At 42.4% G+C, this 20,133-nt stretch overlaps 1 protein-coding gene across 1 annotated transcript in view; it reads right to left on the bottom strand.

The window, feature by feature from the left end:
- Positions 1–3,357: 3,357 nt before the first annotated feature.
- LOC134601848 (olfactory receptor 5F1-like) overlaps positions 3,358–20,133 on the bottom strand; it is a 32,142-nt gene continuing 15,366 nt past the window's right edge. Inside the window, exon 4 of the mRNA XM_063446350.1 lies at positions 3,358–3,485. Coding sequence (XP_063302420.1) covers positions 3,358–3,485 — 128 coding nt within the window. The remainder of the gene's footprint in view (positions 3,486–20,133) is intronic.

Below are 20,133 nucleotides of genomic sequence, written 5' to 3'. Positions count from 1 at the left end.
ATTTGAATATCGTGCAAAAGTTCATTTATTTCAGTAATGCAACATAAAAGGGGACACTAATAGAAGAGATAGATGCATTACATGCAAAGCAAGATAGTTCTTGCTTGTGATTTGTCGTAAGTGCGATGATCATGGCTTATAGCTCATGAAAACCCTAAATCCACAATCTCAGTAAATTAGAATATTACATGCAATCAATAAAACAAGGAGTGTACATAGAACAATATCGGACCTCTGAAAAGTATAAGCATACATATGGACTCAGTACTTGGTTTGGGCCCCTTTTGCAGCAATTACTGCCTCAATGCAGTGTGGCATGGAAGCTATCAGCCTGTGGCACTGCTGAGGTGTTATGGAAGACCAGGATGCTTCAATAGCGGCCTACAGCTCTTCTGCATTGTTCGGTCTCATGTCTCTCATATTTCTCTTGGCAATGCCCCATAGATTCTCTATGGGGTTCAGATGAGGCGAGTTTGTTGGCCAATCAAGCACAGTTATCCCACGTTCATTGAACCAGGCTTTGGTGCTTTTGGCAGTGTGGGCAAGTGCCAAGTCCTGCTGGAAAATGAAGTCAGCAACCCCATAAAGCTTGTCTGCGGAAGGAAGTATGAAGTGCTCCAAAATCTCCTGGTAGATGGCTGCGTTGACCCTGGACTTAATGAAGCACAGTGGACCAACACCAGCAGATGACATAGCTCCCCAAATCAACACCGACTGTGCAAACTTCACACTAGACTTCAAGCATCTTGCAGTGTGTGCCTCTCCATTCTTCCTCCAGACTCTGGGTCCTTGGTTTCCAAATGAGATGCAAAAGTTGCTCTCATCAGAAAAGAGGACTTTGGACCACTGAGCAACAGACCAGGTCTGTTTTTCTTTAGCCCAGGTAAGATGCTTCTGACGTTGCTTGTTGTTCAGGAGCGGCTTGACAAGAGGAATACGACATCTGAAGCCCATGTCCAGGATCCATCTGTATGTGGTGGCTCTTGTCCACTCCTTGTAAAAGTCCCCAACACTTTTGAATGGCCTTTTCCTGACAATCCTCTCCAGGCTGTGGTTATCCCTACTGCTTGTGCACCTTTTTCTTCCACATAACTTTCTATTAATGTGCTTTGATACAGCACTTTGGGAACATCCAACTTCCTTCGCAATTACCTTTTGAGGCTTTCCTTCCTTATGGAGGGTGTCAATGATGGTTTTCTGCATAACTGTCAGGTCAGCAATCTTTCCCATGATTGTGATTCTTACTAAACCAGACTGAGAGACCATTTAAAGGCTTAGAAACCCTTTGCAGGTGTTATGGCTTACTTAGCTGATTAGAGTGGGACACTGTGAGCCTAGAATATTGCACCTTTTCACAATATTCTAATTTACTGAGATTTTGGATTTGGGGTTTTCATGAGCTGTAAGCCATAATCATCGCACTTATGAAAAATTACGGCCTGAACTATTTTGCTTTGCATGTAATGCGTCTATCTCATATATTAGTTTCCCCTTTTACGTTGCAATACTGAAATAAATGAACTTTTGCATGATATTCTAATTTTATGAGTATCACCTGTATAGAATGACCATAGAGCACAGTTTCTAAATTGCTTTAAGGGAAATAAAGTGAATAAAGGGCAATAAAGTGCTTAATTGGACACTATATGCACTCAGACCACTTCAGCTCATAGAAATGGTCTGGATGCACTCTCCCTGTCCCCCTTAGTCCTGCAATGTAAATCATTGCAGTTTTTGAGAAACTGCAATGTTTACATTGCAAGACTAAGCCTGCCTCTCGAGAGTGTCTATTAGACAGCCACTAGACACACCTACTGGTGATTGCCTAATTGATGCTGGAAGTCCTCACTCTCTGCGTGAGGACATCCAGTGTCAGTAAAATCCCTATAGGAAAAACACTGAAGCAATGCTTTTATATAGAGATGGTCTAATGAGCTTGCATCCCTCAGCGTGCGTGTGCATTAGTCTCCCCCATTATAGGAGTCGGAGTGCCATCTAAGCACCACGGAAGATTGAATTCCCCTTTGTATCCCCTTAAATAAATGGATCAATGTCACTAGCCAGAATAAGCAGAATAATTTACCAAACTCTGAATATGTAACTGTATTGCCAAATACAAGGAAACTCACAGAATGTATTTATAATCGGGATATTAGTCCTGATGTACAATTTTCAGTTTTAAGGTACTGTCTGCTAAAAGTAGAATACAAATGTAACGGGGTGCCTGTACAGAGAGTGGTACCTCAGTTGTAGCTCTCTCACAGATCCAAGCCCACCCAGGCGCCTCTATGTCTGGGAGATAAATTAGTTAGCCCTCATTTAAACCAATTATCTCCCGGATACAGAGGTCACATCAGAAAATAGCCCTAAAACATGCATTAAACCACAATGTACCCCCACATGTTACATAACCTCCAAAAGATCTGATCGGATCCATGGGGTATTGTCCAAACACCACTGTATCAACGTTTTGACCGACTACTGTAACAGGTCTGGCCGGAAAGAGTTCCATGCAGTTCGGGTCATTCGTCTGTGATTTACCGGGAGCTATATCTCCTCATAGCGAGAGAGTTCCCTAATGGTTATAGAGAGCAATTGTCTGTCCTGAGGGGTAACAACCTCTCTCCAAAAAGCGCCTTCCTAGGCTATTGGGTACTCTCTGGGAACGTCTCCTGGGCAGAGAACAAGGAGTACTGGGTGATACAAATGCACAGGGGGGTAAGATAAGCAAGGGGGAGCTTAGCAGATCATTGAGTGAGTCTTTTGAGTGAGTTCTTTACATATTTCTGAAAAGGTGTAGAAAGTAGCTTTCAGACAATCACAGTGGCCATTGCTGGTATGAATCTACACCTTTGCAATATCTCCAGTAGCCAAGGATCCTCATTCAATATTAAACTGCTTGAAAATGGTTTAACATTTAATGGAAGGACATCACTAGGGGACTACAAGCACTATAAACACTTCAATTAAATGGTTCTATTGCCTACAGTGTCCCTTTAATAGTGATGAAGAACCCTATGGTCATTCTGGGTGAGCTCCAGGGATCATGTGTGGAGATGGAAGAAAATTGTGAAAAGACAACCATCACTACAGCACCACAACCTTTCTGGCAAACTGGCCAGATTGAAGCCACATACAAGCCTGCTTTGAATTTGCAAATCAGCACCAAATGGACTCTCGAACTGTGAGAAACAAGATTCTCTGGTCTGATGAAACGGACACTGAACACTTTGGCCTCAGTTTAGATAGTCATGCATGAAGAAAACCAGGCACCACTGATTACCTGTGCAATATACTCCCAATGGTGGCAGTAGCATCATGCTTCGAGTATTTTAGTGTCAGGGACTGTTAGACTGATCAGGTTGCGGGTTTGCGTTGAACACAGCAAAATGCATAGATATCCTTAATCAAAACCTGGTCCAGAGCGCTTAGGACCTCAGACTGGGCTAAAGGTTCACTTTCCAATAGGACAATTACTAAGCACACTGCCAAGACAAAACAAAAAATGTCCAAGAATGGTACAGCCAGAAGTTAATCTTGAACCCATCAAACTGTAGAGACCTGAATATGGCTGCCATCAATGGTCCCTTACCAGCCTGACAGAGCTTGACAAGATTTGCAAAGTTAAATGGCACAAACTACCTAAATCCAGGTGTGCAAAGCTTGTTGTTTCTTACCCAAAAAGACTTTTGACTGTAATCGCTGCCTAAGATGCTGCAACTTAGTACTGAGTTAAGGGTCTGAATACTTATGTCAATGTGACATTTCAGCTAATTATGTTTAATATATTTGCAATGATCTATAAGATTTTGGTGTTTGCTTTGTCATTATGGAGTAGTGAGAGTAGATTGAAGGGGAAAAAATAGATAACAAAAAGGAACAGAACAAAAGAAATAACAGTTAACAATTGTAGCATAAGGCTGCAACATAAAATAAAAAAATGGAAGGATCTAAATATATTGAATGCACAATATATTGATATGTATCCTGGAATTAACACCTCCATCTTGACTCCCTCTTAGTTACTTTATCTGTCAATGAACATTGTAAGTGGAGGGGATAAAATAGAAAAAAAAAAAAAAAGAAAAAAAAAAAAATATATATATATATATATGTATATATATTAATATATTAGAAATAAAATTGAATGTAACTTCCATAACGAAATCTGCATGCAATATTTCTAAGAATATATTGAGAAGGTTAAGACACATAATAGGTGAATTTCAATGTTTTATTGGTGTAACAGCTATCCCTTTAAATTTCATCTACTAGCTATAGTTTGATCAAAGAGCATCTCTTAAGAATGTTGTCAAAATAAGTTCAGTATGTGTATATTGCATGGTTAATTGAGGCATAATGATGTAAATGTTACTTTTCCATTGTGTCGCCTGATTTAGTCCACGACATCTAATCTAATTTAATAAGTCTCTTAGTGACAAATTAAGGCATATATGCAAGTTATACCAGTATTGCGCAATAGAGGACTATCCAGAGGACACCCTGTGTGCATGTTACATAGGGAATTTAGGGAATTTTAATTGATGGAGATCGGAGAAAGTCTCAGTGGATTCATTATATTGAGTTACAGCTGTTAAGAAAAAATAAACACATCGTAACCGACATTCAATTTATATCTCTTTGTTTGTTCTTAAATTCCCTCACCTATTATAGTCAGACAGGGGATTCTTTTAAATATAATGCTAGCATATTATAAATGATAAAAAAAAAAAATATATAAATCATTCATGAATATTAAATGTGTCTATTATCTGAAGTAATTAGCAATGCATGAAAGGTTACTGAAATACATACTTAATCAAACAAAAACTCGGCAATGGGAGTTATAATTGCAAGAGCTGGGGAAATTTTATGTATTCTTAATACGTATTGGCAACATTAAATAAAGAGCATTGGCAATATTAAATAAAATGACATAAATAATTATTGAATGTAAATATTCTGATAGGCTTTGAGCTCAGAGTAAAAATACAAAGCATTACTTTTTAGTAGAAGCAAAAATCTTGTTAGATCATATATCATATTTTATTAATTTATATTATATTATTATCCGTAGACACATACTAATATTTAAAGGAACGTTTTAGCATTAGAAATACAAAATAGGGGATAGAAATACAAACATGTAATCCCGAACCGAGGAGGTCCCTTGCGTGGTTTTCTGAGAGAGATGGCGTTTGGCAGCAGTGTAAATGCTCCCTTTTCTCAAACAAGGCAGCATTTACACTGGTCGGACTGCACAGACAGTCTATTTGCCCCAGAACCACTACATTAAGCTGTAGTGCTCCGGATGCCTAGATTTTGGGTCATCTTTATCAGCTTGATAAAGACCACACTGGTCGAAACGTTATTTTGCACATTCTGGTGACAATAAATTGCCTGGAATTGAACCTTTGGAGTGCACTTAGCCTTTCTTTTGAAGTATTACATTTGGGATTTGGTGCTGAACCCAGATCTGGTTGCACCCTTGTTCTAAGGCTGGAAGATTGAGTGCAGTTTATTTGTTACATTTCAGATTGTGTGTGATGCATTTGCTGATATCTTGTGAGAAGAATCTTGTGAGAAGTTTAGTTGAGGGAACTGTGTGGAAGGATCACTGATAGGATTATTACTAAATGACTTTTAAGGGAATTCAAAGAAAAAGAGCGATTTTGTACCAAAATAGCCAAACTAAAAGCGTAGCTGGCATGGATAATATTTTCAGTATGGCTGTTTTGGACTACAACTTTTAATTACTGACAATTCTCACTTTAGAATGTTATGATTCAAAGTCCGGAAAAAAACAAACAAACACAAAATAAATTACCTCATTACAGTGTTTGTTATGAATTAATTCCTTGATATACCTTATACCTACATTTATGACATTTCAAGACATGTTTATCATACAATAACACCGTATGGAGAGAATATATAACAATAGAAAAAGTATTGTTATAGGTGCTATTACTCACAGGTACTCCCTCAAGTACCAAATAAACATAAATACTACCAAAAAGAGAATGCACACTAGAACCATGAAGAAAGTTATGCAAATATTTAATGAACCATCAATTGGTTAAATATGCATATAGCAAAAAAATTACAGAGTGACAATATACAGGCATGACAAATAAAACAGTAACAATTTACCAGAGTACTCACTAGCCTAACCTGGCAGAAACAAGAGTCCCCAATACCCCCAACGTTTCGGCACCAACTGGCTGCCTCAATTTATTTAACTTATATAATCTTAATTTATGCGCTGGTGTGCAGGCATAGTGTCACTGTATACAGCAGATGTGACTGATATCTCTGTGTATAAGTCACCAACTACCCCCAACATTTCGGCACCAACTGGTTGCCTTTATCAAGGGTACCGTTGAAAAAGGGAGCCAGTTGGTGCCGAAATGTTGATGACTCGTGTTTCTGCCAGGTTAGGCTAGTGAGTACTTTGGTAAATTGTTACTGTTTTATTTTTGATGCCTGTATATTATCAATTTTTTTGCTATATGCATATTTAACCAATTGTTGGTTCATTAAATATTTGCATAACTTTCTTCATGGTTCTAGTGTGGATTCTCTTTGGTAGAAGCCATGTTTATCAAGCACACATAGTAATTATGTAGATTTTTTTTAAATTGTTCCTTGTTTTATAAACTTTATTAGTCTCCATGTTATTAAATACACATTACCAATTAGAAGATGTCTACTAAACATTTTGTTTTTTTCAATTATTATTCACAACAGTAATTTTAGGTTTGAATAAGTTAAGGGTGAGGTATAATGAAAGGCTAAGATATATCAATCTCCAGGTTTCCAAGAAACTGTCTTATTGATGCTTCGAGAACTTAAAGGGACACTGTGGCGAAACCGACCTCGCCACGTGTCCTTGGAGGGGGCTGATTGCCCGCCTCTTGCCTTTGGACTATGGACCAGACTTTATGGGAATGTGATACCCCAGATAGCTATACCATGGAGCCTATTCATATAATGAAAGACTATGGGAAAGACTTTAGCTCCATGGCAATTGTACTGTGTGAGTAGGATCTGCGCGCTATTCGGTAGTTTTGTGCGCGCAGATCCCAGCTATCTGGGGATATGTGAAATGTCTGTGTGTTATGGTTAAAAAGTAACTTTCTGTATTTTAAAGTGTTTTATGTCTTTCTGTAACCATGTGGTTAATGGAGTCTGTCTATGTGCTGGAGATAATTCGATTACTTCTCCAGCACAGAGAAGGCTCTGTAAAAAACAGTCTGAGCTGGGAAGCTAGGGGGTTTAAAATATACTTTACTAACTTTTGAACCCCTGGTCTGATCCATGCCATTTTTTAATATGTTGTTCCCCTGAATGGATTGATTGTGGATATGTATTTTTATGTGAATGTGATGTATGGTTTTAGAGTTAGGAAAGTTGTGTAAAAGTATATTTTAAACTGTATGCATAATGGGATTATGTGTCACACTAAGGGGAGGGGATGTGTGGGAGGTAACATCTATGTCATTGGTTCTTTTATGCCTCCCCCTGGGTGTGGCCTGTATGTGTGAGTTGGAAATAAAAGCCAGGCTAGATGAGCCAGTCCAGAGTTCCTGTTTTACCCTCAAAGTGATGTGTCGTCTCATTATTGGGGGGAAGGATTTATTGCATGCTGTTCCAGTTGACTGCTAGGAGTACAAGCCTATTCGTATGGTTCCTATTCAATGGTATACAGCATTCATATGCTTGGGAGAATTTAAAAGGTTTCTCGGATTCAGTGTTCATGTGTCTCCAGTCGGGAGAATGGTGTTTGCAGTAGCTGCCTGTGCATCTGTAAAGGGGATTATCGCCTAAACTGGGTTTTATCCTTGTGTGTGTGAAACGGTCCGTTACAATTGGTGGCAGCGGTGGGATCGTTCCTACAACCAGAGGGACAGCTACAGACAACACCATTCCTGGAGTACAAAGTGAGGGCAACGCCAGTACCCGTACAGCGACCCTATCTACGAAGGATTTTGGGAAAATGGGCAACACGCACACCTGGGCAACACACACACCTGAGGAAGAGAGTGAATTAGAATGGAGAGATAATGCCCGGATAGAATTATGGTATGATGCCCTGGAAGAAGTCCAGTATCAACGGCAGCAGCGCTTTCCTGGTGACGTATACCAGTTGGAGGAACAAATGGCCTGGCGGATGCTGCTTCTGGGGGACCAACCCGGAGGGGAGCGGGTAAGAGAACTTGAGTACCTCGTGGAAAGGGAACTGAGCCTGGATGTCTCATACCGGGCACTGTGGTGGTGCACTGTCCAGCCAGAGACGTGGAGGGCAGAGGGCATCCAGCCGGAGGGGGATCACTACACTAGCCCTGGCCTGTTGTGGAAGGCCCTAACAGAAGACGTCGACTTCGGCAGTCCAGCAGAGTCACGGTACTGGGCTATCGTGCATTACCGGAGTGAGATGTTACAGGGCCCGAGATCTATTGGACTGGGACAAGACCTCCGCCGTTTCGCTGCCATGGAACAAGGGCTGGAGATGGACTATGTAGAACTATTAAATTCCGGCCAGCCGCAGAGCAGGGACGCAGACCGGGAAAACTGGGTGGCAGACCCAGACCTGCTAGCCTACAGCTGGGAAAACGGGGCCGAGGTACCTCCTGCTTCACTACCAGCTGCAGAAGTGGGGGACCTCATGGACTGGCCCTGGAGAGACCCACAGATGGCCGGGGGAGATGGGACCGAGATCTCTCTACCGGCCCTACAGGGATGCTGGGCAGTCGGCCCAGATCCCCAGCGGCAGTGTGTGTCCCAGGGAGCAGAAGGTGCAGTCCTTCCTCCCCAGCGGCAGTGTGTACCCCAGGGAGCTGATGGTGTCGTCCATCCTCCCCAGCGGCAGTGTGTGCCCCAGGGAGCAGAAGGTGCAGTCCTTCCTCCCAGCGGCAGTGTGTACCCCAGGGAGCTGATGGTGTCATCCATCCTCCCCAGCGGCAGTGTGTAACCCAGGGAGCGGATGGTGTCGTCCTCCCTCCCCAACGGCAGGCTGAGTTACAGGGGGCAGAGGCTGTTGTTCCTGCCCCCCAGCAGCAAAGTGATGTGCCAGGAAGGCAGTGTGAAGTGAAGGGAGAGGAGAGCAGCGTCCTCCCTCCCCAGCGGCCGTGGGTGTCCCAGGGAGCAGAAGGTGCCGTCCTTCCTCCCCAGCGGCCGTGTGTACCCCAGGGAGCTGATGGTGTCGTCCATCCTCCCCAGTGGCAGTGTGTCCTGCAGGGAGCAGAGACAGTCAGTCTCGCACCCCAGCAGCAGGACAAGAGAAGGAAAGGGGAGACAGCTGGTCTCCCTTTCCACCAGCAGAGAGAATGGCAGGGAGAGGAGCCTGCTAGCCTCTCTCCCCAGCGGCAGTTTACCGTCCAGAGAGAGGAGCTTGTTACACCCTCTCTCCAGCGGCAGCCTAACCCACCAAGGGGAGATGTTAAGCCCCACAACTGTGCAGATGGGACCGTAGTATCTGCACTTACAGCACCAGGGGTAGGGACGGTCGGTCCTATCCCACAGCCACAGAGCGATATATCCAAAGTGGAGACAGTCAATCTCCAGCAACCAGGCTCCAACCAGGCTACTCCCGGGGTAGTGCTGGCACCAGGACAGAGTACCGCTGGTCTCTGCACCCTCAGCAACCCACCAAGGCAGCCTACCAGTCCCCCACACAGCCGTGGTAAGGCACCTGGACATGGACAAGATTCTCCCTTACCCAGGTGTAGTAATGGTTTATTGTGGGTGGGCTGTACTGCTGTTTCTGTCTTGTGGGTGGGCTGCTGGACTAACAAGGGCACTGACCGGCAGGAGGTCAAGTACCCTGTTAGTCTGGGGGGTAAAGGGGAGAAGTGTGGCAAAACCGACCTCGCCACGTGTCCTTGGAGGGGGCTGATTGCCCGCCTCTTGCCTTTGGACTATGGACCAGACTTTATGGGAATGTGATACCCCAGATAGCTATACCATGGAGCCTATTCATATAATGAAAGACTATGGGAAAGACTTTAGCTCCATGGCAATTGTACTGTGTGAGTAGGATCTGCGCGCTATTCGGTAGTTTTGTGCGCGCAGATCCCAGCTATCTGGGGATATGTGAAATGTCTGTGTGTTATGGTTAAAAAGTAACTTTCTGTATTTTAAAGTGTTTTATGTCTTTCTGTAACCATGTGGTTAATGGAGTCTGTCTATGTGCTGGAGATAATTAGATTACTTCTCCAGCACAGAGAAGGCTCTGTAAAAAACAGTCTGAGCTGGGAAGCTAGGGGGTTTAAAAGATACTTTACTAACTTTTGAACCCCTGATCTGATCCATGCCATTTTTTAATATGTTGTTCCCCTGAATGGATTGATTGTGGATATGTATTTTTATGTGAATGTGATGTATGGTTTTAGAGTTAGGAAAGTTGTGTAAAAGTATATTTTAAACTGTATGCATAATGGGATTATGTGTCACACTAAGGGGAGGGGATGTGTGGGAGGTAACATCTATGTCATTGGTTCTTTTATGCCTCCCCCTGGGTGTGGCCTGTATGTGTGAGTTGGAAATAAAAGCCAGGCTGGATGAGCCAGTCCAGAGTTCCTGTTTTACCCTCAAAGTGATGTGTCGTCTCATTATTGGGGGGAAGGATTTATTGCATGCTGTTCCAGTTGACTGCTAGGAGTACAAGCCTATTCGTATGGTTCCTATTCAATGGTCTACAGCATTCATATGCTTGGGAGAATTTAAAAGGTTTCTCGGATTCAGTGTTCGTGTGTCTCCAGTCGGGAGAATGGTGTTTGCAGTAGCTGCCTGTGCATCTGTAAAGGGGATTATCGCCTAAACTGGGTTTTATCCTTGTGTGTGTGAAACGGTCCGTTACAGACACTATAGTCACCTGAACAACTTTAGCTTAATGAAGCAGTTTTGGTGTATAGAACATGCCCCATGCAGCCTCACTGCTCAATCCTCTGCCATTCAGGAGTTAAATCCCTTTGTTTATGAACCCTAGTCATACCTCCCTGCATGTGACTTGCACAGCCTTCCATAAACACTTCCTGTAAAGAGAGCCCTATTTAGGCTTTCTTTATTGCAAGTTCTGTTTAATAAAGATTTTCTTATCCCCTGCTATGTTAATAGCTTGCTAGACCCTGCAAGAGCCTTCTGTATGTAATTAAAGTTCAATTTAGAGATTGAGATACAATTATTTAAGGTAAATTACATCTGTTTGAAAGTGAAACCAGTTTTTTTTTCATGCAGGCTCTGTCAATCATAGCCAAGGGAGGTGTGGCTAGGGCTGCATAAACAGAAACAACGTGATTTCACTCCTAAATGACAGTGAATTGAGCAGTGAAATTGTCAGGGGAATGATCTATACACTAAAACTGCTTTATTTAGCTAAAGTAATTTAGGTGACTCCTTTAACACACAATGCTGCTCCGACCTACTTATCCTCACTAATACACAAATATGTCTCATCTAGGCCCCTATGCTCTGCCGAAGACCTACGTCTAACCTCTGTTCGTACTCCTATCTCTGATGCTCGCCTTAAAGACTTCTCTAGGGTTGCAACAGACCTAGGGAACGCCCTTCCGCTCTCTTAGACTTTCACCCAGTCTCTATTCCTTCAAAAAAATATTTAACTTCTTCAGGAAAGCATATCAATTAAACTGTGAACAGCTTTCTCTCCCTGAATCCTCTCCTGCAACTGTCATCAAAACAAAACACTAAGCTGTCAGTGAATACTATCATAGGAACCTACTTTTCTACCCTAACCATAACTTTTGTATCACTATACCCCACCTCTCTAGCATGTAAGCTCCTTGAGCACGACCCTCAATTCCTCTATTTCTGTTCATCCAGCTTGTCTGATTACAAATACGTGTCTGAACAGAAAAGAGGAAGGAACCACGCCCTAGACAGTATTATATAAATAATATACGTACACAGATCTTATGATGACGGTCTCTATACAGTTGACCTCAAAGTAAATTACATAGAGAATAATAGTGCAATAAGGTAGGTATAGTGGGTATGTGAAAGAGTGCTTAAATGAATGCACACTCACATTTACCAGAACTAACTCAGAGCTCAGCTGTTATTTCGCATAGACGGAACAATCCTCGTCTCAGGATATATATGGAGCAGTAGGTGTCTTGACAGTCTCAGGCAGATGATATATGGAGAGACATAGAGAATCCAAATAGTGCAATATGTATTGATAAGGTAAATACAATGATAAAATATATATAAAATGGCGTACTCACATGTTCTAGAGCAAGACTTGCTCTAGTCGGTGTAGCATAGTTGGTATAATCCCCACCAGGGAATGTGATGGTAACCAGGAAGTAAAGGAATGGTAATCCAGAGTGATGAAAGGATAAAAATATACTATTTATTTACCAACGAAAACAATAAAATGTTGTATATAAAATCACTCTAAAAAATGTCCACTTGAAAAATGTCCACTTAACGCGTTTAACCTGTAAAAAATATGTGTCTGTTAGTCCACCCATTGTACAGTGCTGTGGAATTTGTTGGCGCGTTGTAATAATTAAATTATATGACATTATTATGCATAGGCATGTACTGATGTTTTAAGTAATATTATTTAACCCCTTAAGGACACGTGACATGTCATGATTCCCTTTTATTCCAGAAGTTTGCTCCTTAAGGGGTTAAAGAAGTCACACATGGATAGCCATTTGCTCTTAACTAAATGGTCAAAAGTTGTCCCAATAATGAAATGAGATTTTAAAAAAATGGTGACTTGACAATAGTTTATCAATTAAGTTTTCTTTTGTTTTATTTATAAAACATTCACCATTAATCCAACTTTATATATTCAAATGTTGTTTTTGTTTTTATTTTCATTTAAGCATCTTGCATTTGTTTTTGATTATCATATTCTTTTTAAATGTAAAGAATGCTGTAACGGACCGTTTCGCTCACCCAAGGTTAAAAACCGTTTAGGCGATATTCCCCTTTCCAGATGCACAGGCAGCAACTGTAAGCACCAATCTCCTGAACTGCAAACTCTACGAATCCTGGAAACAGCCGAACAGGAAAACCATGCAAAAGGGTTACACTCCTGGCAGTCAGCATACAATCCAATTCCCTCAATAACGAGACGACACTTCGTTTTGAGGGTTAAGCAGAATCTGGCTGTACTGGCACATACAGTCTCTTTTATTCCCAATCCACAAACATAGTACAGCCCACAGGGTTTTACAGAACAACCAATCAATCCGTACAATACACACAGACACTCCCACACAAAATCCTCCCCTCTGCCTGTGATATGATTACTGAACACAATGGGTAATCTCATTATCACAGGCAGAGGAATACAGTTTTTTACACAATATTCATAACTTTGAAAGTATGCATCACATTCACTTACATTTTCCGAATCAGCATAGTCCAAATCCAAACATATGTCAAAATCATCCAAATTGGTCCATTGGTTCAAAAGATAGATCAAGTCCTTTGTGACCAAATGAAGCATGGCTTTTCTGCCCAAAACCCTTTCCACAGAGTCTTCTATCCTGGAGATAATTGAGAAGTAATCCAATTATCTCCAAGGACAGAGGCAAAACTCCATTAAGCACATGGCAGTAAAAAGACAGTAAAATACAATAAAATACACAAGGTTACATTTATTACATAAAATACAGACATTCTACCTATCCCCAGATAGCTTAGATCTGAGCACACATTATTACCGGATGGCGCTCAGATCACATGCATACAGTTCAATCGCCATGGAGCCAAAGTCTTTCATACAGTCTTTCAGTATACGGCTGGGCTCCATGGCATAGCTATCTGGGGTAGCATGGCTTTAACAGTCCGCAGAAAGGTACAAATCAGCCTTTCTGCAGGGAAAAAGAACAGGGGCCATAGTCTAAAGGCAAGAGGCGGGCAAGCAGCCCCCTCCAAGGACACGTGGCGAGGTCGGTTTCGCCACAAATGCTCATTAGTTACTACTTCACACAAATCATGTTCATGTATGTTGAGATGTTTATGTATGTTGAGTGGGTGAAAGTGATTAAAAAAAAAATGTGTAGTTTAAAACCCAGTGAACTATAAATGGCTTGATTGATGAAACTTGAAAGCATATATGAGACAGAGCTTCTTTGGGCTGCATAATTGACTTATGATTAATGAGCCTTGCTTGCCATCAATAATACTTTTTTCTCAAACATATTGTGTCAGACCAAGCAAAAACAATATTAGAAAAACGAAAGGTGTTACTAAGCGCTCAAGTTAATTACTTCCCTTCAAATAGCATATATATATACAGGCTAACTTTTTAAATGTGAAAGACAATATATAGGCACTAAATATGCCCTAAAAAGTGAAAATGAATACTTATCTCAAAGATATAGTGCAACGGCCTCCCAGGTCACTACCCAGAAAAGATGACCTTTACACAGCAAGAATACAAGACAACAAAGGAATTTGGGATACGGCTGTAAATCTAAAACAAACAAAATGCATACATAGTGTAATACAATTTTAAAAAACAAAATTGTATAAATGTAATGCACTCACAAGATTACGTGAAAATATCGCTTTTAGGGTGCCTCCCCCGATAGCAGTGGGGGGCCAAGTGATCCCTTCTGTTGTTCACCGATGGATACACAATGCAGGACTCCAGTGATGGTGAAAAAATGGCAGCTTTATTGATAAGGCAAAAAAAAATTCCACCAAATAATTATAAAATATAATATAAAATAAAATATAAAATGCCAATAGGTCCTACGCGTTTCGTTCACTATATGTGAACTTCCTCATGGACCTTAGAATAAAATAATAAGCACAAAACAATGACAAACTTGAAAAGCCTTTTCAAGTTTGTCATTGTTTTGTGCTTATCATTTTATTCTAAGGTCCCTGAGATCACATACATTAGAAATTAGAATGAGACAATACGAATAACTAGCCAAGGGTCAAGATACCAGAAGAAGGAAAAGTCAAAAACAAAAGCCAAAGTCAATAACCAGACAAATATTACAGGGTTTAAATATGCCTCTCAGTGCCGTGATTGGTTAGTACATGGCCTTTGACCCCAAAATTTAAGCAGTAAAAAGAGAAACAATAAATTATCTATTATCTATTTATTGTTTCTCTTTTTTTTCTGCTTCAATTATTTAACAGGTGTGATCTCTTGGTACTTATTAGATATTTTTTATCATTTGATTGCTATTTATAGATAGAATTTCTTCACTATTCTCATTCTATATTATGGTATAATTGTGCATTTTATTCAATTGATTCTCTACTCGTAATAATTGTTCTGGGAATACTTTCCCTTTTCTATGTTTATGAGGATTTTATTTTTATATTTTAAATGTTTTTTAGAAATTATTTTAGTACATTGGTGCGATATTATACCGATATACATAATGTGGACTTGGCACTTTAAGAAAAGAGATGTTTTAACCGGCCTGACGTCATATAAAGGAAAGGCATAGGAGGACTCACTACATGCTTGAGAGAGCCCCGAAAAGCAGGGCGAAACATGTAGCAACCCACGCTGAACCCGCAGGTCCCTGCACGTGTGAAGAGATTGTGATAAGCTGGGAGACACAGCGAGAGGATGCTCGAACTGTACAGCTACCGATACCCAGGACTTTGATCTTCTCTAAGTACAGTGAGATTTTATTTATTTTAAGTATTACTGTTTTTATGTGGAATAAAGCATTTAACTTCACGGTTCTGGCTGGTGGTAAGTTCATCCAGGGTACCCACACTTGGATCTAATGTTTTCAAGGGTCTGACCCTCTCTGTGCCTGTGAGAGTCCGGAGTTGCTGCATACATACCATTGTTTATAGTTTCCTTAAGGTGATAACATTTATTTTTTAGCTATTTGTGCCATTCTAATTTATTGTTTTTTACTGATAGACTCCAACCATTCTGACTACAATTGACTCACTATTGGCTCTCAGCACACAGTGTGCACAGGATTAAAATGTCGGGAACGTTCGGGGATCCTACACGCAGAATGCAAATCCTCGTAATGTATACCGGACCTTAAGATGGTCGGACTAACACTACACACACACAAAGAATAGTCAAATAGCGAGCCAAGGTCAGGGGTACCTTGTCAGGACCCCGCGGGCGGCTGCAAGGGGAGGCTGCAGTCCGCTCGCGGCACTCACCCTCCAGCCGTCCGCGGTCCCCTTCTCCACGGGGTCTCGGCGAGCGGCATCCCTCCAGCCTCGGATGCCGCCCGCGTCTTCCTCCACGCCCCCCAGCGGCAGCATGCATGACGCTGTACGCTGGAGGACTGCCCAAGATATGTCACGCCGGGGTCAGTCACCTGACCCGGCATTAAAGGCACAGTGCCTCAGTCACAGTGGGAGGTTTAGATATCTCCCACGTGTGATTGTTAATTCTGATTGGAAATTATCCAATCAGAATTAACCTGATGGTTTAAATACTTACCTTTCCTGTTCCTCCCTGCCCTGTTGTGGTCTTTGCTTTTTAGTATTGATTCTGAACGTGTGATTTCTGGTTACGTACTCTCTGGCTTGTTATACTGACTTTGTGACTTTCTCCTACCCTTTGACCTCGGCTTGTTTCTCGTTATTCTGTTTTCTGGTTCCCCTTACTCGGCTTGTCTCCTGACTATTCTGTGTGTGCTTAGCCCGGCCACTCTAAGGACCGGTACTGCACACTTTCTGTGTGTGTGTCTGTGTGTGTGTTAGCGTGTTGGGTTCCCCGAATCGTGACATTACAACAGGGCCATAATGGAACCTGCTGACATACCCCAGCTTTTGGTTAATCAGGAGGCTAGATTGGATGGCTTGGACCACCGTATGGTTCAGTTTGCTCAAGCCTTACAGACCATACTGACTCATACTGCACACTTGCAGCCTGCCGTCCAGGAGGTGGCTGCTGCTGTGTCCGAACCCATTGCCACTCCAGTACCCGTTCCTGCTCATGTAGTCCATATGACACCGCCACAGCGCTATAGTGGTAACCCAACTTTGTGTCGTGGTTTCCTCAATCAAATTGACATCCATTTGGTAATGAATCCACGTTCCTATCCCACTGACAGAACTAAAATTGCCTTTTTGATAAACCACTTGTCTGGGAGAGCTTTAGCATGGGCCAACCCCATGTGGGAGAATACGTCTCCTATGTCCTTCGCAGATTTTCTGACAGCTTTCAAACGCACGTTTGATCAACCCGGTAGGGTTGCTTCTGCTGGCAAAGCTCTGCTTAGGGTCCGACAGGTTAACAGATCTGTAGCGGATTACACTATCGAATTCCGCACTCTAGCAGCTGAGGTGGTATGGAATAATGATGCCCTCGTTACAGCCTTTCAGGAGGGTTTGGCCGCTTACATCCTAGACGAAATAGCATCCAGGGAATTGCCTGTCCTTCTAGACGATCTTATAGATTATATCATCCGTATTGATAATCGTATTAGAGAGAGACGTAGTCAGAGGCGTATGTTTACACAGATGTCACCTGCTTTACCCAGTACTGCGTTACTGGCATTACCCCCTTCTAGACTACCTCCCCCTGATACCTTGCAATTGGGTGTTACTGGGTTAACCGAGGTAGAAAAATCATACCGAAGAAGGGAAGGGTTATGCCTTTACTGTGGGAAAAGGGGACACCTTCTAAGAACCTGCCCTGAATTGCGGGGAAAACTGCAGCACCCAAGGCCTATAGAGGGGTCGGCCTCGGACGTTATGTCGTTTACCCCTCACGCCCCCATTACTAGACCATTTATTACGGTTACCCTTTTTGTTGGAAATACCTCCGTGATAACCAAAGCCTTGATAGATTCAGGGGCTGCTGACAATCTTATGGATGAGTGTTTTGCTAAAGCCACATCGTTGACTCTGATCCAAAGGGTCACTCCCTTGGCTGTGGAGGCCATAGACGGTAGACCACTGGAGAAGCCTCTGGTGACCCATGAGACCAAAGAACTGGTTATGTCTGTGGGTGCCTTGCACAAGGAAAGATTGTCCTTTCAAATAATCAACTCCCCTACAGCCTCTATCGTTTTGGGCTTCCCCTGGTTGGTTAAACACAATCCGATGATTGATTGGGGTTGTTTGGAGATACTCTCCTGGGGGGAATCTTGTCAAAAGGAATGTATGACTCGTGTTTGTCCTGTTGGCTTGCTTAACGTACCCACAGCCAAACCACTATCTGTTTATGTTCCCCCTGTGTATGCAGACCTAGCTAAGGTGTTTGAAAAAAGGGAGGCAGATAAACTACCCCCGCACCGTGAATATGATTGTGCCATAAACCTCTTACCTGGTACTATGCCGCCTAGGGGCAAGGTATACCCTCTTTCTGAAAAAGAGAACCAGGTAATGGAGGAGTACATACAGGAAGCCTTAACTAAAGGTTTTATCAGAAGGTCCTCCTCTCCTGCTGGGGCTGGTTTCTTTTTCGTTGCCAAAAAGGAGGGTGACCTATGGCCTTGTATAGACTACAGGGGCCTGAACAATATAACGATTAAAAATGCCTACCCTATTCCCCTCATCACGGAGTTGTTTGACCGGGTCAAAGGTTCTAAATACTTCACTAAATTGGACCTCAGGGGGGCTTATAATCTTGTTCGTATAAAGGAGAATGATGAGTGGAAAACAGCATTCAATACCCGTAGCGGACATTATGAGTATCTAGTCATGCCTTTTGGACTGTGTAATGCTCCCGCGGTGTTCCAGGACCTCATAAACGATGTCCTCAGGGATCTATTGCATGTCTGTGCCGTGGTGTACCTTGACGACATCCTTGTATATTCCCCTGATTTACAGACACATCATAATCATGTTAGGATGGTGCTTAAAAGGTTATTACAGAACGGACTTTATTGTAAATTAGAAAAATGTTTGTTCGATCAGACCTCGGTGCAATTTCTAGGATATATAATTTCCGAACAGGGTTTCAGTATGGATCCTGCTAAATTAGAAGCCATACTATCCTGGCCGCTTCCCCATGGTCTTAAGGCTATCCAGCGTTTTATAGGATTTGCCAACTATTACAGGAAATTTATAAGAAACTTTTCACCACTTATCTCCCCTATAACGAAGCTGACTAAGAAAGGTCTACACCCTAGGGTTTGGACTCCTGAAGCCCTTAAGGCCTTCGACACTCTCAAGAAGGCATTTGCCTCTGCTCCAGTACTGCGCCACCCTGATCCTTCTCTTCCCTTTGTTATGGAAGTGGACGCTTCTGAATCAGGTGTGGGAGCAGTACTGTCACAGAGGTCATCGTATGACGAACCCCTCCATCCCTGTTGCTACTTTTCAAAAAGGTTATCTGATCCGGAAAAGAATTACGATGTTGGGAACAGGGAACTATTGGCTATTGTGTTAGCTTTTAAGGAATGGAGGTACTTGTTGGAGGGTTCTAAACACAAAATCATGGTTATAACAGATCATAAGAACCTCTCCTATATAGCTGATGCTAGAAGGTTGTCCGCCCGGCAGGCTAGATGGTCTCTATTTCTTTCACGCTTCCAATACGTGATTACCTACAGACCTGGTTGCCGTAATGCCAAAGCTGACGCTATCTCTCGACAGTATGAACCTCTAGAATCTGTTAACCCGACCCCTGAACCTATTGTACCTGCGTCTCAGATAATAGCTGCTACCCGTTTGGTTGTTTCGTCCCTTGTTCTCGATAATATTAAGACATACCAAACTCAAGCACCTCCTGAGACGCCTGTTGGCAGACTATACGTTAGAGTGAATGACAGAAAGAAGTTGTTAGCTTTATTTCACACCGCCAAAACTGCTGGTCATCCGGGGGTTACCAAGACTTATAAGGGCCTCCTTCAACAGTTCTGGTGGCCTTCACTCAAGCGAGACGTAGTGGATTTTGTGCAGGCTTGTCGGGTCTGTACGCAGTGTAAGTCCCCTAATGTGAGACCCCAGGGTCTCCTGATGCCTCTATCGGTACCCAAGAAACCATGGACCCACTTATCCATGGATTTTATTGTAGACCTTCCTCCTTCCGATGGTCAGACAGTGATATTAACTGTGACGGATAGGTTCTCTAAAATGGCGCACTTTATTCCACTTAGGAAATTGCCTTCTGAGCTTCAACTTGCTCAGGTGTTTGCCAAGGAAGTGTTCCTCCTGCATGGGGTACCTCAAGATATAGTGTCTGACAGGGGT

The sequence above is a fragment of the Pelobates fuscus genome, chromosome 3, assembly GCF_036172605.1.
Source record: "Pelobates fuscus isolate aPelFus1 chromosome 3, aPelFus1.pri, whole genome shotgun sequence".
In the NCBI taxonomy this organism is placed as follows: domain Eukaryota; kingdom Metazoa; phylum Chordata; class Amphibia; order Anura; family Pelobatidae; genus Pelobates; species Pelobates fuscus.
Note: the sequence above shows the minus strand (reverse complement) of the source record. Positions and strands in the feature narration are given on the sequence as shown.